Source organism: Carya illinoinensis, chromosome 4, assembly GCF_018687715.1.
Source record: "Carya illinoinensis cultivar Pawnee chromosome 4, C.illinoinensisPawnee_v1, whole genome shotgun sequence".
Lineage (NCBI taxonomy): Eukaryota > Viridiplantae > Streptophyta > Magnoliopsida > Fagales > Juglandaceae > Carya > Carya illinoinensis.
The window spans coordinates 309,091-324,669 of record NC_056755.1 but is presented as its reverse complement, the minus strand read 5'-3'; the positions used below and the strand labels follow the sequence as shown (position 1 = coordinate 324,669).

Below are 15,579 nucleotides of genomic sequence, written 5' to 3'. Positions count from 1 at the left end.
GGCCTGTATGGGATTGGTGTATGAGTGTTAAAAAGTGTTTTAATAATCTTAAAAATTTTTTAATAGAAAAATTAAGTTATTTGCATGTTCAATATTAAATCATTTTTAATCTTAAATAAGTTAAAAAGTATATTTGAGAGAAAAAAATATCAAATATACTTTTTCAGATAATACAAAATGTAATTCAAATTATAAAAAAACTGTCAATAGACGAAAATATATATAATTTTTAAATAATTATAAGTTTCAAACTTTCAATGATATGGTCTTAATCTATAAAAATTTAAATAGTCGTAATTTCTATATCAGAAAGCACTTTCTAAATAATCGTTATGTTTAAAATTATTTTAAACATATAATTATCAAACGGTAAATAACTTTTTAATAATAAAACTTATTATTTAAATTATAAGTTATAAGTTCTAAAATTATAAACTATATTTCTTACCGTAATTTCAAACATGCACTAAGAGTAATGTAAGTATAAGAAGAAAACAAAGAATATTCTACAAGTAGAATACAATATCATCCACATATGAGATAATTTGGAGCATTTGAAAGGACAAAACCTTAGCTGACTTCACCAGGTATTATCTTGCAGATAGTTGAATGAATGGAGTCACTAGTTAGGCTCATTTTTATTTTCTTTTAATTTTTAGAAAAATTTTGTTCAGCAATTCTATACTACATTCTTATTATATATTTTTTTATTTTTTTTATTTTTTCTCTTAGTATGTGTGTAGTGTAAAACTGTTGAGTATAAGAACTCAATAATTTATTCAATGCAAACAAGTTCTAACTCTAACAAGAATGATGTATCAAAGCACTTTTAATCTAACTTATTTTGATGTTTTTTTAAACTTATTTTTTTGAATAATGCAAAATTTAATTCAAAATTTAAAGTAATTATCAATAAAAAAATAACTATATAATTTTAAAATAATTATAACTTTTAAGGATATGTTTAAAAATTCACAAATTTGTCATCTCTACTGCAAAAAATACTTTTTAAGTTTGTTTCCAAACAAATATAACACGATTGAAAGTGTTTTAAAAATTTTGTTACCAAAAAATAAATAAATTTTTAATAGTAGAATTTATTATTTAAATTATAAGTTATAAGCCCTGAAGGTTTAAACTATATTTTCCACTGCAATCACAAATATGCACATACTGGTTGGGGTTGTAATATGATTCTTAAAAAGTTCTTAAATAGTTTTAAAAGTTCTTTAATAAAAAAATATTTTTAATCTCAAATAAGTGAACAAGTATTTTTTAGATAATACAGAATATAATTCGAATTTTAAAAAAACTGTTAATGGTGAAATACCTATATAATTTTTGAATAATTACAACTTTCAAGGATATGGTCATAATAATTAAAGAAAAAATATTGGCATCAGCCAAAACACACCTTACGTGTCATAGAGTAAAATGACTAAAAACACTCCACAACAAAACCAAGTCTTTTTTCTCCCTCTCTCTACCCCGTGTGTCTCCCAAGCCCCCCCCCCCGGGTCCTCTACCCCCACCCCCACCACCCGTGTCTGCATCCTCTCCCCCACCCGCAACCTGCACACCATCCTCTCCCCCATCGCCCATCTAGGCCACATGAGAGGCATGACTGAGCATGAAGGAGGCTGAGAGAGGTGCGGTGGAGTTGGTGGTGGCTGAGGGAGGCTCCAGGTGGAGGCTGGAAGCCGTGGGTGGCGGCATATGGCGGGGTAAGGGGCATAACCCATTTCAGGTGAAACTCATTTCGAGTCTGGAAGCCGTGGGTGGCAGCATAATCCGTGGGCTTGGTGGTGCTCGACTGTGGAGCTAGAGGCTGACGACAGCGACGGTAGTAGCGGCAAACCGTGTAAGAGAACCCATTTCGAGTTGAGAGAGGGTGCTATGCGTTGGGGCTTCCGTGGAGGTTTGAAGGTGGCTGGAGGTGGCCAGCGTGATGGGGAGTCAAATGGTGGTAGCCAGTGGCACTGCAGGTGGCGCACGGCGAGGTTGGATGAGGTTGTGAGCTGAGAGGGAATCAGATGAGGGGAGAGGGAACTAGGTGGGGGAGGGGGAAACGGGATTTTGTTATTAAAAAAAAAAAGAAAAAATAGAAAAAACAAAGAGAAACGTAAGGTGTGCTCTGGATCAATCGTGAACAATGACTGATCCGTAGCAAACCTCATATTTAAAATTTCAAATAATTGTAATTTCTACATCAGAAAGTAATTTTAATTTATTTCCAAACAAGCATAACATGTTTGAAAGTGTTTTAAATATATAGTTACCAAACATTAAATAACTATTTTAATAATATAACTTATTACTTACGTTATAAGTCTTAAAGTTATAAATCATATTTTTCACTGCATTATCAAATATTAGGGGTGAAAACCGACCCATCTGGTGCGTTTTTTGGGCAAAACCAACGCCAACCGATGAGAGGAAAAATGGATGAGCAACCGACCGTAACCAGTCGATGGGAAGGAGAGAAATCGGCCGTATTAACTCTAGCAGTTCATGGTCGGTTCTCGGTTCCTCGCTAGAGGCCATGGTCCTCTGATAGAGTAGAGAGAGAGAGAGAGCTGTAGAGGAGATAAAGGACAAAAGAAACAACGAATGAATTCAGAGAATAAAAATGGTGAAGAAGACGATATAAATTCAGAACGACGCTATTTGGTTTCAAATCCAATGGTGTCGGTCAACAATTTTTTTATTTTCATACGTAATGAATAAAACGACACCGTTTGGTAGTGTCGTAAAACACAACTTCAGTCATAAAACAATGCCGTTCAACTTAAACTTAAGTAAAATGACGGCATTTTACATAAGTATAATATAAAAAAAAAAAGGTATATGTCATCGACCGATTCAGCAATTTGAGCCAATCTCAAACTCGAACCGACGTTCGTTGGTTTTGTTCGCCGACTAGTTCCATGTCAATTTCAGCTGGTTCCATCTATTGGCATCCAGTCTGTGTCGATCACAACTGGTGTTGCGGTTTTTTATATACCCCTATCAAACATGCACTAAGCAGCTTAACCTTAGAGCTCTTGACCGGCTGTTTTACTCTCCAAAATAAGATGTACTCCCAACAGGTAACCTAATTTTACTAGAAATTGTTTTTTTGTTTTTCAATATTAATTGCAGTACATGCGAGGTATACTCCATGGTTTCACGAAACACCAAAATAGCAAGAGTAATCATCGCAAGGCGCCGAGCGGTACCCCATGGTCCCCACCTCCCCCCTTTTATCTCCATGTGAATGCTGTATACAGACAAAATTCTGATTTTTTCCCGATTTATTGCCTTCTTCTGTTCTGTCGTGCATAAAACAATTTTTCATTTCTTTTATGGCTTCCCCGATGACTAAAGAAAGAAGCTCCTTTATGCTCCAAACGAAATCTTCAGGCATGTCAAGCCCGTCACAGAGAAGATGCTCAGTTGCCCAAGTCATTCTTAGAGTCTTAGCCGTTGCTTTCACAGCGGCTGCAATCTCTGTGACGGTCACCAGCGGTCAATCCGTCGTGATACTTGGATTCACGTTCAAAGCCCGCTATTCCTACTCATCTGCCATGAGGTAAATCTAATCTAACCCCACTCAAGAGGCAAAATACCCATTTGGAAGATTCCAACTTTTCAATCTTTTATACCGGAGTGCCGAGTTTGAGACGGCCTTTAGTATCGTGTCTCTCGCAGGTTCTTGGTTGGTGTTGATGCCGTGGTGTGCGCGTTCTCGGCATTGTCATTGATCTTTGTTTACCTTCTTCTGAACCGCTCGGGGTCACACCTCACAAACTATTTCTTCCTATTTTTGCATGATATGGTGAGCAAATCTTTGGTGATTTCTGTTATTAGATGGACCTGTAAACACATCTATAAGTGTATTACTTGTCCCCAACAAAATTGCCGATATCAGTATCTATCTTTTTGGGTTCATATCATTGTGTACGAGATTTTTGTACAGTTCATTGTATACATAGCTCTTTATTTTTAAACAAAAAAGTAAACTACAGGTGATGACGGTTTTGATGATATCTGGATGTGCCGCGGCAACTGCGGTTGGTTACATTGGTCGTTATGGAGAAGAACGGGTAGGTTGGGGAGCAGTGTGTGGACGTATTGGCAAGTTTTGCAACAGAAATTTGGTATCTGTGGTTTTATCTTACTTGACTTTCTTGGCGTATTTGGCACTTGCAATTATTTCTGCTAGCAAACTCATGTCTAGAGCTACGGAGTGAAATCACCAGAAGCAAACATGGACTTAAAAATACTGGGAAGTTTGAGAATGATGTGGTTAAAAAGGCCAAGTGCGGGCTACATAATTAATGGAGGGAAAGGCTCTTTTTCTTTGTCTTTTTATGTTTTAAGAAATGAAAGAACTACAGTCTACACTGTTTGGGGTTTTCTGCTTGGAAAAATTTAGTTACAAATATAATTGTGCACTAATATGTGTACTAACTTATTATGATTGGTTAAAAAGTAGATTTTATTAAAAACAGTACTAATTTAAATTTAAAGTATGAAATAACAGTATTGATTCGCAGATTAGTATACGACTTTGCTTGTATATAGCAAAACTCTTTCTTCTTTTGCCCCTCTTCTCTTTGTTTGAAGAAATTAGTATGGGAAGTTGGGTTTGTGCAGCATATCACTTTTGTCATTTCTTTTTTACATATTTAATGGATAGTATGCATGGCAAATATTTTTCTGACTATTGGAACATCACGAATAATATATAGCTGTAGAAACATCCGAAATACACGACTGATTTGTGACAAAAGAAAATTCAATATTTACCTACATATGGAAATTTAAGCCTCAGTGTCTCGTCCCACTGAATGGTAAAGGGGTGAACGGAGGTTCCATAGGTGAGAGAGGGGTGAACGGTGAGCTGCAAGCAATAATAAATTGTTTCTGTTCTTGAGAAATATGCTAGCTTTTATAACAATGTAGTGAAGTTTAGTCCTCAAAGTTGATATCCAATGACAGAAAAAATAAGTCATTCAGTTTCAATCTCATCTTCACCATCCTTGAGGTGGAATTTTAAAGGCTCTCCCTGAATTCTGCATTTTTCATCACCACAAGCTAAATCTAATTTCAGGCAATTGATAGTGTTTTAGGTCTTTGTTTGGATGCTAAGAGTATCTTAGATCATTTGTAAATATTACTGAAATAATTTGTGAATAATAATGAAATAACAGCGAATGGTTTGTGAATAGTAATAAAATAATCTGAGAATATCTCATAACAGTTGTGTTTCCAAACATGCCCTTAAGACAGTTAGAAATCTGGTTGGTCAGGCAATGCTTGGAGAGCCCAGCATCATCACCAGTTTAATAATTTGTTGTATAGTCTTAAAATTCATCTTTTAGGTAGCAATGTGTCCCAAGAGAGAATCAAATGAACTTAGATGGCAGAGGAAGAGTAACTTCAGGGACATATGCCTCAGACTTCCTTGATGTAACTTAAGGAATTTTCTGATGTAAATGCTTCATAGATCTCCAGAGCTGGGGTTGGATTGTTAATCAGAATATTTTGCAAGGCAAAAGTTCAAGCAGGCTTTCTTGCTCTGATGAACCAGAGATGCTTCTTTCCATACCATTAACAGTCTCCGTATGATCATGAATTCATGATATCCTGACAAACAGTGATAACCTTGATCATACATGGGAAAACAAACTAAATCAAGAGAGGACAGTTCGGAAAGTTATAACTACACAAACAGGTGAGTATAAAGCAAGGAACATACACTTCCATATTTCAGTCACTTGAAAAGATGTTAATTCCTATTAGGTGCATCACATCATCCTGAATGAATTCTTTATTAAACAGAGTTCCGGAAATATAGTTCATCGCACATCATAAAGCATTGTGGATGACGAGTTCAGCTTTTTGCTTATTAAAGAATAGAATAGGAATACACACCTGGCTAAAATAGCTCAGCTGTTCACATGCCTACTTCCTCTTAACTGATATAGTGGCCTTTATTGCATTCAACAGCTAAACAAAGTTGAATTTCAGTTCCCTGAATTTGTTATCAAAATCATGTCTATTCAATATCTTAGAATTTAGCCATTAGTTGGTGCGTTAAATAGTTTTTTTTTTTTTTAATTGACGAATCAGTATACAAAATAGGATAACAAAGATAAGAAAGAACCAAATACGTGGATTAACTTCTGGGTGTATGTCTTTTGTTTTCTGGTAACAAGTTACTGTCATGGCGGCAAGTTGCATTGCTGGTGTTTAATATGTTGGTTTTTTGTGCTCGGAAATTTCAAATGTTACAATCATATTCAGTACCTCTTTCAATTCATAGACTGGAATATTTCCTAAGCAATGCAGCCCAGTTATGTGGAGACCTTGGGTAACAGAATCAAATAACATCAACGTCAATTAGTCTGATACAGGAGCAAGCTAGATGATTTTCAAAGTTCTGTAATCTATTTCCATACCAGGACATCCCGGACGCAGGTTTCAAATTGAAGTATCCTGGTAAGTAACAGATCAACATCATGCCTCTCGCAGTCTGGTGGTAGACATTTAGACGACTTTTGATTATTTAACGTATAGATCATCATTAACGGGATTTGCCTCGACCAAAAATTGAAGAATCAACCTCAAATCCACTTGCATAAGCACATACTTGTAGTAAATATGTCCCTTACACCGCAACCAGAATGGTCCTTAGAAATCAATGAGAAGTTGGACTCTGAAAAGTCAGCATAGCCATTAGGCGAACAACCGAGAGCAATTCACACCAGGAGTTTTTTTATACACGTTTCCTGCTCATAAAGTTTCAGATTCAATTACAAGACTGAAAACAATCAAACGTCTACACGTTAGATTAATTACTATTGAGATTCTGACTTTCTTGCATGTTGTCCAATCCATATTCTAGTTTCTTCCACTTAAGACCATTATTCTCCTTCTTATGCATACTATTTTCACGTTTGAGAGAGAGAGAGAGAGAGAGAGAGAGAGAGAGATGACTCGTGATACTTTTCTTAATGAGTCCAAACAAAATTAACATGTACTGCTCGAGTGCTCGCCGTAGTTCATTTATAGTAGATCCAGCAGCAATAACCATAGTTTCTGCATGGTAAATCGCTTTAATTTTGAAGACGAACCATTTGGTTGCCGTGGATGACTTGCCTGCTACTTGCATGCGCATGTTCCGAGCAGAGGTGAAAGTGTTGATCGGCATTAACCTTTGTAGTTGGTTCCCCTGCACGCACGCAAGTCAACTAGGCAGGCTCTAATTAGATCTCGTGTTAGGCATTCTCTCGTATTAGGCAGGTGGATCTACCATGCGGAAACTATGCTTATTGCAGCTGCATCTACACCTTTATCATTCAGTTCATTACTAAACAATAATCCTGTCAGAAGTTTCCACCAATCTCCAGTATTTTCAAAATCATGGCCTCAAAATTTAATTTCTATTTTATTTGTTCTAAATAAATACAATAGCTTACAGTTGATGGCCATTTTTATTAATAAATAAATAAATAAATAAATAAAACAAGAAATTGATCTACCTTTAAATAATAAAAAATTGTTACGTTTTATTTTTTATTTTTTAATATGACATGACATTGTAAGATGGTATTGCTACGTCAAATAATCTATATGAAAAATAAACTTAAGAGATTGAATAGCATTTTCATTTTCTTTTAATAATAAATATAATATTTACATAAAAATAATAATTTTTTAATAAAAAATTTTATTTATTTTTAAATAAAATATACAGAATTGACACAACACATCTTATTCCTCTTCTTGCTGAGGGGTAATTAGTTATGAAGCATTTTGCTTTTGTTGACCCAAGTTTTAACTGGGCCTGGGCCTTCAAACTGGCACATGAGGATTACACTAGTCATCAACTACTGTATGTAGGAATCTGACTGAGCATATGTAATTCTGAGAGTCTCCGTCTCTGCACCCCCCACAAGCTCCCGACGACCTGCAGAGTTCTCAACCCCCAACCACACCCATGGCTCGGTCATACCTGATCTTCGGTTTGATTTCTCTTTTGCTGGTCTCTTCCTCTCTTGGAAGCTCAGTAGATGTGCCCTTCATCGTGGCGCACAAGAGGGCCTCCCTCACCAGGCTTAAGTCCGGCGCCGAACACGTCTCCGTCTCCGTCGACATCTACAACCAAGGATCCTCGTACTTTTCCCAAATCTCACACTTTTTTTCAACAATTTTTATTTAGATCTGGTTTCCTTTGGCCTGTGTGGTAGATCCAATTAAATGGTTGCATACGTTGTTTGATGTTAATTTTCTGTATCGGATTGAGTGTCTTCAAATGAAAAAAGAGCATGCATCCTTGTTGGGTTTTAACCAGGACGAGGTTCTTATCCTTTTTTGAATAAAAGCGTATGGAATTTTTAAAATACCGATATTAGAATTGTAACTACTATTAGCTATTAGTTACAAATTAGTTAGAAGTGGTCAGTTTGTTAACAGAGGATATAAGCTCAAGTACTGTATATAAATATGGATACCTCTCATGTGTAGGAATCAGATACATTGCAATGGTATCTTTCATTTTCACTCCATCTTCCCTTCTCTCGGCGGTTCTCTCTTCTGTCCCCCAACTCCATTTCTGACATGGTATCAGAGCTTTTCTGAGAAAAGCTTCCGATGATTGCTACTCTGCCCGTGTGGGCCGGGGGCTGTGCCTCTGTGAAGTTCTTTGAGTTCTGTTGTCATGAAGATTTCGTTCATTCTAGTTTCTTTTTCATTTCTCTTTATTTTGCTGAATCAAAAGAAAGAAAAATCGAAATTCTCGGCAATTTCATTTGCAAAGTGACCGTGATTGCAAGTTCTACGCAATCTATGTTGTTTCTTGTAATTTTCTATGATCTTTGGTGATCATTCCAGTGAACTATGTGCTGATTTTGGCAGTGTTCTGTTTTTCTCATTCTTGATGTTGATGGTGTTTATGCAAGTTTATTGAAAAAGAATGGATGTTTTTATGATCTTTGGTGGTTGTGATGTCTTATGTTCTCCTGATTGCTCTGGTGAGTTCTGTGGTGATTGCTACTGTTGTTAGCGCCGGAAATCATGATTGGAAACATCTCAAGGTAGAAGATGACTGCTGTTTGGTTATAGCGCTGATTATCTGGAATGAGGCTATCCCTACTCTATACCAAGACTAGTTAAACATACTCTGGCCCATTTGCAATTAAATAAGAGTCTAGTGTATGGTATATTCCTCCTTCTCAAAGTTACTCTGTTAAATCTTCCATAGACTGCAAAAGTTGATTTTCTTCGAATCTCTTTCTTCTCTGGTATATCCCTCTTCAACTTAACTCTTATTTTGTCAATTCAATTCAAGATCAGAAAATACAAGATTCTCTATCTTGATTTCTTTACTTTCTTCTTTCTTGCAAGATCAGAAAAATGCAAGATTCTTTCTTTCTTGATTTAGCTCTTCTTTCTTCTTTCTTCTTTCTCCTTCGACTCTGTTAGGACATTTGCTTTCTGGTTCAGGGAATTTTCCACCGGTTTAGCATTATTCCAGCTTTGTTCTGGTGTGTTCTTCAAATGATTTCCAGCATACTTTTGGTGAAATTTAAAAATTAAAATTAAAAATTAAAAAATCTGATGTATATTCGGTGTTCCTTTCTCCCCTTCTTTTCAAATGAAATCTCTCTCTCTGTCTCTGTCTCTCTCTCTCTCCCCACTTAGTTAGAGCCAATGGGGGTTTTCATTTCCATTCCCACCATGGTTACCATGAATAGCAGTGTTTGCAATTCAATTTGGGTCTTGTTGTTGAAGATCAATAAACTTTATTAATTATAAAAAACTAATCTGTCGTGAGAAGTGATTGAATGGCCATGGAAGCTTTCCTCAGATGGGATGTTCACAAAAAGAAGTCAAGGGCGACCATCATCCAAGTGGATTTGTTTGCATAGAACTTGCTTGAGTATAGAGATTTTGCCATGTACAATTTTATCTACTTGTGATAGATTTGTTTCTTGTTTGCAATAGTGTACTTCAAGCTGTTCCAGCTTGAGGGGGGAAGTTTTAGAATTGTAATTGCTGTTAGCTATTAGTTACAAATTAGTTAGAAGTGGTTAGTTTGTTAATAAAGGATTTAAGCTCAAGTGTTGTATATAAATATCTCTCATGTGTAGGAATCATATACAGTGCAATAATATCTTTCATTTTCACTCCATCCTTTCTTCTCTCGGCAGCTTTCTCTTCTGTCCCCCAACTCCATTTTTTAGAACAATTATTTTAGTTCAAATTCCTAGTTTTGCCACCTTGACATCTTAGTGAGATGCAGTAAAGTAACGAAAATTAAGGATCTTTTAAAGTTAAGTGTTTGATGATCATATTGTAGCCTGTCTTAATTGGTTGGTTTGAGAATGGTTGTCAAGGGATGGAATTGTAGTTTATTTTAAGGCAATGGTACATCATAGTGATGAAATTCCCCGAGCATTGTACAATTTGATGGAGAGATGGTTGGGCAATGGGATATTACGTTAATGTAAAGTTAAAATAATGATAATGCAGCGAACCATACTGGAAGTTTAAAAAAAATAAAACAAACAAACAAACAAAAAAAGTGATATGTCGGTTCCCTAGCTTTGGAGATTGGGGAATAGGGGCCAAGGGTTCCTCTTATGAGGTATGGGAGCCTTATTTTTACTTCCTCCTGCTAGTTATGATTTGTAGGTTGATTTTCTGCATGCCCTTTCTGTTTCTATGGACTGATAGAAAGTTAAATATATGGTCGTTGTGGTCAAAATTGGGAGGGTTGGGTGGAATACTCCTCTATATATGAGCAGTGGGTTGGTTTGAATTACCCAAGAAGAATGGAGTCAGCGGGTTACCACCCTTTATTCTCGCATGGTTTTTTCTAATTCATATCCCTCCACTTCGAGTCTTGATAACTTCTAATAGGTTATTAGTTTCGTGTTAACTGGTAGAATCAAATTGAAATTGTTTTGTGAAACTCTTGAATTGTCTTATTGTCTTCATATGATCTTCTTCGGCTACAAGTAGTTTTGTGTTTTTCTCTGTTTTCCAGGACTGCATATGATGTAATTCTTACCGACGATAGCTGGCCTCAAGATTTATTCGAAGTTGTAAGTGGTAACACTTCAATCTCATGGGAAAGGCTTGATGCGTAAGTGATGCCTTTGTTAATGATAATTCCTTTCTCAAACAGAAAGCTTGTTCCGTACATGTTTCCATTTGTTAATTTCCGATAATTTGGTTTGCAGGGGTGGTCTTCTAATGCACTCTTTTGAGTTGGAGGGCAAAGCAAAAGGATTGTTCTATGGTGCTCCAGCTGTCATTACATTCCGCATCCCCACAAAGGCTGCTCTGCAGGTCTGGATTTGCAACAATGACTATTTTTCTTGGGGTTGGTTGATATTTGATCTTCTGACTGGTTCTTGGTTTAGGAAGCATACTCAACTCCAATCTTGCCTTTAGATGTCCTTGCAGATAGACCCCCGGAGAAGAAGTTTGAGTGGGTAAGTTTTCCCTAGACGTATACATTCAGCTTTCTGATTTGGAAATCCTGACTGTGTTAATGTAAGCGTTGTTTTGTTTTTTGCATACAATTGTCTTCTCTTGGGGCCACATTTTCACAGGCCAAGGTACGAATCGTCCATTTTTTTCTTTGAACTGTCTAGGTTTTGAAAGTTAATTTGACATGCACATGGATAATATAAATTGAAATGCATTGTTTTGCATGTGGTGCAATAAACCCCCTTATCTTGAAGCACTATAATCTCCTTGACTGTCGAGGATGATGCAATACTCGCAGATCTACAAAAACTATAGAGGCAAATAAATTAGAATGTTGGTCTCCCAACGTGGATGACACTCGTGCATGGTTTCCTGATACTCACTCTTCATGTGCATGTTAAGGGGGAAAAACACCTGCAACTTGTGTCATGTTCCTGTACAAACAAGCCTTGTGTCTGCATTCCAAGACTCTGTACCTTTTCATTTCTCGTTTAAAAATTCCAAACCTTACTACTTGCAGAAGTTGCTGGCAAAATATGGGTCTCTCTTGTCTGTGATCTCCATTATGGTTCTGTTTGTGTACCTGATCAGTACCCCATCGAAATCCAGTGCTGCAAAAGGAAGCAAGAAGAAGCGCTGAGCATGAGAAATTTGGTTTTGATGAAAAGCTCGAGGCCCGGGCCTCTACTGCCATGATGCTTTTTGGTTTTTGTTTTTTTGCCATTTTGCCCCCGAGTTTAGGAATTTTGTTGACATTTTTTAAATGAACTAGAATTTGAAACTTGATAGTTACGTGCACAAGATCTTAAATTATCTTCGACACTGCTAATTTCTAGGAAAAAGTTGTACTACATGTTTTCAGGGGTGGATTCTCGAAGCCTTTTCTTTGGCTCTCTCTCTCTCTCTCTCTCTCTCTCTCTCTCTCTCTCTCTGTGTTTTAAAAAACAATGAATATGAACATGAATGAATACCACGCAACACAAGAATACAAAGGCGAATGCTATCTGGTTAAAGAAAAAAAGGCTGTGGTGAAATGGGTTTTGCCATATAAGTCAGTCCTTCGGTAGATTTCAATTTGTGAGTGTTGATTAGATGGTAGATTCTAATAAGGTAGGTTATGGTCTGGTCCCAATGGGGGAAAGTGGTACTCTTTTATAGAAATGGCCATCATTTTGGTGTGGGACACGCAGTTTGGACTTGGAATTTGGAATTTTTTGGGAACGTTCCAGCTAAACCGAGGATTTTTTTTTTTTTTTTTTTTTTAATATGAAGCTTCGTAGTTTTAGATCTCGTTTGGAAATGCTACTCTTACATATGAGCTCCAAACAGTTTTTTTTTTTTTTTTTTTCTTAAAGAATGTTGTGAGTTATTTTTAAATTAAAAAAAATTATTTAAAAATGTTAAAAAAATACATTAAAAAAAAAAAGGCACTATCGGAGCCTCAATGTGTGGGGGTAGAGCTACTCTACTCTTGTAACACCTTCTCTCATTTAAACATCCAAATGCTACTAACATAAGCACTGTTAAACATTCTTATAAAATATATTAATTTAAATTATTTTACTACTACTTATAATTTATTTTATTACTATTCATAAATCATATCATCTCATATAACTATAAAAAGATACCTTACATATTCGTAACGTGTTTGAAAAAATACTTGGTGCATTAGATTTTATGGATGCTTTAATAATTAGTCGTTAATTAGCAACAAATAATTTACCTATATTATCAAAAATAATAATAATTTACCTATTAAAAGAAAAATATAAATACATAAATAGTATACGACCTTGCGTATATATGTCAACCCAGACAAACACCAACACTACTCCCCCCTCCTCCTCACAGCCCGACGATGAGTTACCAGAAAGCTCCCCAAGAACCCTATCCACCCCCAGGTCAGTTGCTCCTTCCATCCCCGATCTCTCTTTTTCTTTTTCCTTTTTTAATCATTGATTTGGGAAACTATTTGATTTTCTCTAGTTTTCGATTCCGATTTCTTTTTATTGAAATTTCACAAGAATACGTGCAGGGTATGCTTCTCCATACCCGCCGCCGCCGCCGCCACCGGGGTACCCATCAGCGCCACCATACGAAGGGTATCCACCCGCCGCCCCACCGCCGCCTGGGTATCCGGGGTATCCTCCGCCGTTGCCTCAGCATCCGCCCTATGAAGGTTACCAGGGGTATTTCGGACAAGGCTACACTCCACCGCCTCCGCCACCAGCTCCGCAATACCAGCACTACCACCACCATTATGAAGACCAGACCGGTTGTGCCTCTTTCTTACAAGGCTGGTATGCAAGATACCCATCTTTTCACTCTCTTTATCTCCTCCATTTTATTCATCTAACGTGGAATTTGTCAAACTTCATTGAAGATAATGTAAATTTCCCACCATGCTTAACTGAGTACTATAGAACGTGGTAAGTTTTCATGTTCAATAAGTGGCCTTTATATAACATGTGCCCATGTCTCTTGCTCCTACTAAACCATTTCTATTTAACATGCCAGGTTCTAATTGAGAAAAATGCACAATGACAGACTCTGAAATGCGTATAAATAATAAATTTTACCTTTAATTTTGACTAGAGTTATATCTTTAATCTTTTCTTCAATATTATATTTGTTTTTTTATTGGCCCCGGGTGTCTGAGAACAAAGTTCTGACTAATCTAAGGTTGCACAGGCCTTCAGTAATGAGTTTGCTGCAGGTGCACCTTGGGTAATTCCGGGTAAAATTCCCCTAGTCCAATGACCCCTGGAAATTGTATGCACCCAAGGGTTCAAACCTTGACATGAAGGGATTATACGACCGAGACCAAGGCTATTACCACTTGCCAATCGCTAGTGGTTTCTTCAATGTTATATTTGTATTCGTCTTTCTCATGTGGTAGCACTAGGAATGGGCTGAAACTGAATGCTAAGGGCATTAAAAAAATGGCCAATGAAACTTCAATGTGGGAACCAAACCCCCCAGGGAACCAATCCAATCCCCCCCGGTGAAGATTGTGACTAAATGGATTATCTGTCTGATTGAAAAGCATTTTTGTAATGACTAAAAAGGGTATGATTGGGGGCTACCGCACGATGGTACTCTCTGCACCCTTGCCTACCATTCTTCCCCGCTGAGTTGGACCAGCCTAGATGTGTCTGCAGAGACCATGGGAAGAGGGGTTGATGTGGGGGAACCGTGGGAGTGAGTCCCTTACAATCAAAGCTAACACCCTTGTCGTAGCTTTTTGCCAGTAACAAATTTATTAAAATTGCAATGTTAGTTGGCTTCTCCCTGTCCCAATTAGATCTTCTGAAACAAACAGGCTAGCTATGCATATCTCATTTGGAAAGGTGCTAAAGCTCAGTCTTCACTTGTATTTCTTTTTGTTTTCATTTGTACGATAATGTAACAACAAATGAGTATTTTTTCTGCATGTGCAGTTTGGCTGCGCTTTGCTGCTGCTGTTTGCTGGAGGAATGCTGTTTTTTCCTTTAATGTCACAACAAATGAGTTGCTTCTTGAGTTGGCTTGGGGCACTTCGCTATTTTGTTTGATTCGACATAATCTTTGCGGGGGGGTTCTGGTAATGCTTTTTCTTTACGCCTCGTGTGGGATAAGGAGGTTTTATGATGTGGTTTATGGGGGGGGCGCAGTGACCTTGTAATCGTATTGTATTTCAACGGGTACTTTCGTAAGTAAAATGGTTCTTATTCTTGTGTGATTACATATGGATCTCTTTTTATGCGAGGCTTCAGTCATAAAACCAATTTAAGCAGGTCATCAGAGTAACTTTTGCGGGCGGTGCTTTTTATCGAATCCATGCTTTTTGTGGTGCATCCGTTTGATAAACTAATGGGAACTCGCCGTTGGATGATTAGTATATTTTTTTATTTTGTTTCCTTGAGTAGATAGTTTGTCTCTTCAGCAGCCCTCTCACCTGAAAATGGCAGCACAGCTTTCCAAGCTACGTGGGAACTTTATACACACACACATCAAGTAAACGGATGTCTGAACATTGGATTTTCAAATCAATGAATTGAAAACGAAGACGCCATGGACCATGCTCGGAATATCTTCGGCGTTCAGAAG

At 37.0% G+C, this 15,579-nt stretch overlaps 3 protein-coding genes across 3 annotated transcripts; all 3 read left to right on the top strand.

The window, feature by feature from the left end:
• Window positions 1–3,280: 3,280 nt before the first annotated feature.
• On the top strand, window positions 3,281–4,542 carry LOC122306918 (CASP-like protein 1F3). The gene is made up of 3 exons (XM_043119486.1): window positions 3,281–3,571; window positions 3,691–3,817; window positions 4,008–4,542. Exons 1-3 carry the CDS (start codon window positions 3,345–3,347, stop codon window positions 4,230–4,232), a joined length of 579 nt encoding a protein of 192 aa, XP_042975420.1. The 5' UTR covers window positions 3,281–3,344; the 3' UTR covers window positions 4,233–4,542.
• A 3,345-nt stretch (window positions 4,543–7,887) lies between these two features.
• LOC122307801 (translocon-associated protein subunit beta-like) lies at window positions 7,888–12,380 on the top strand. Its single transcript, XM_043120896.1, has 6 exons — window positions 7,888–8,163; window positions 11,039–11,137; window positions 11,235–11,343; window positions 11,418–11,489; window positions 11,610–11,615; window positions 12,008–12,380. Exons 1-6 carry the CDS (start codon window positions 7,988–7,990, stop codon window positions 12,125–12,127), a joined length of 582 nt encoding a protein of 193 aa, XP_042976830.1. The 5' UTR covers window positions 7,888–7,987; the 3' UTR covers window positions 12,128–12,380.
• Window positions 12,381–13,242: 862 nt separating this feature from the next.
• LOC122306821 (cysteine-rich and transmembrane domain-containing protein WIH1) lies at window positions 13,243–15,214 on the top strand. The gene is made up of 3 exons (XM_043119340.1): window positions 13,243–13,391; window positions 13,526–13,790; window positions 14,931–15,214. Exons 1-3 carry the CDS (start codon window positions 13,349–13,351, stop codon window positions 14,983–14,985), a joined length of 363 nt encoding a protein of 120 aa, XP_042975274.1. The 5' UTR covers window positions 13,243–13,348; the 3' UTR covers window positions 14,986–15,214.
• Window positions 15,215–15,579: the final 365 nt, after the last annotated feature.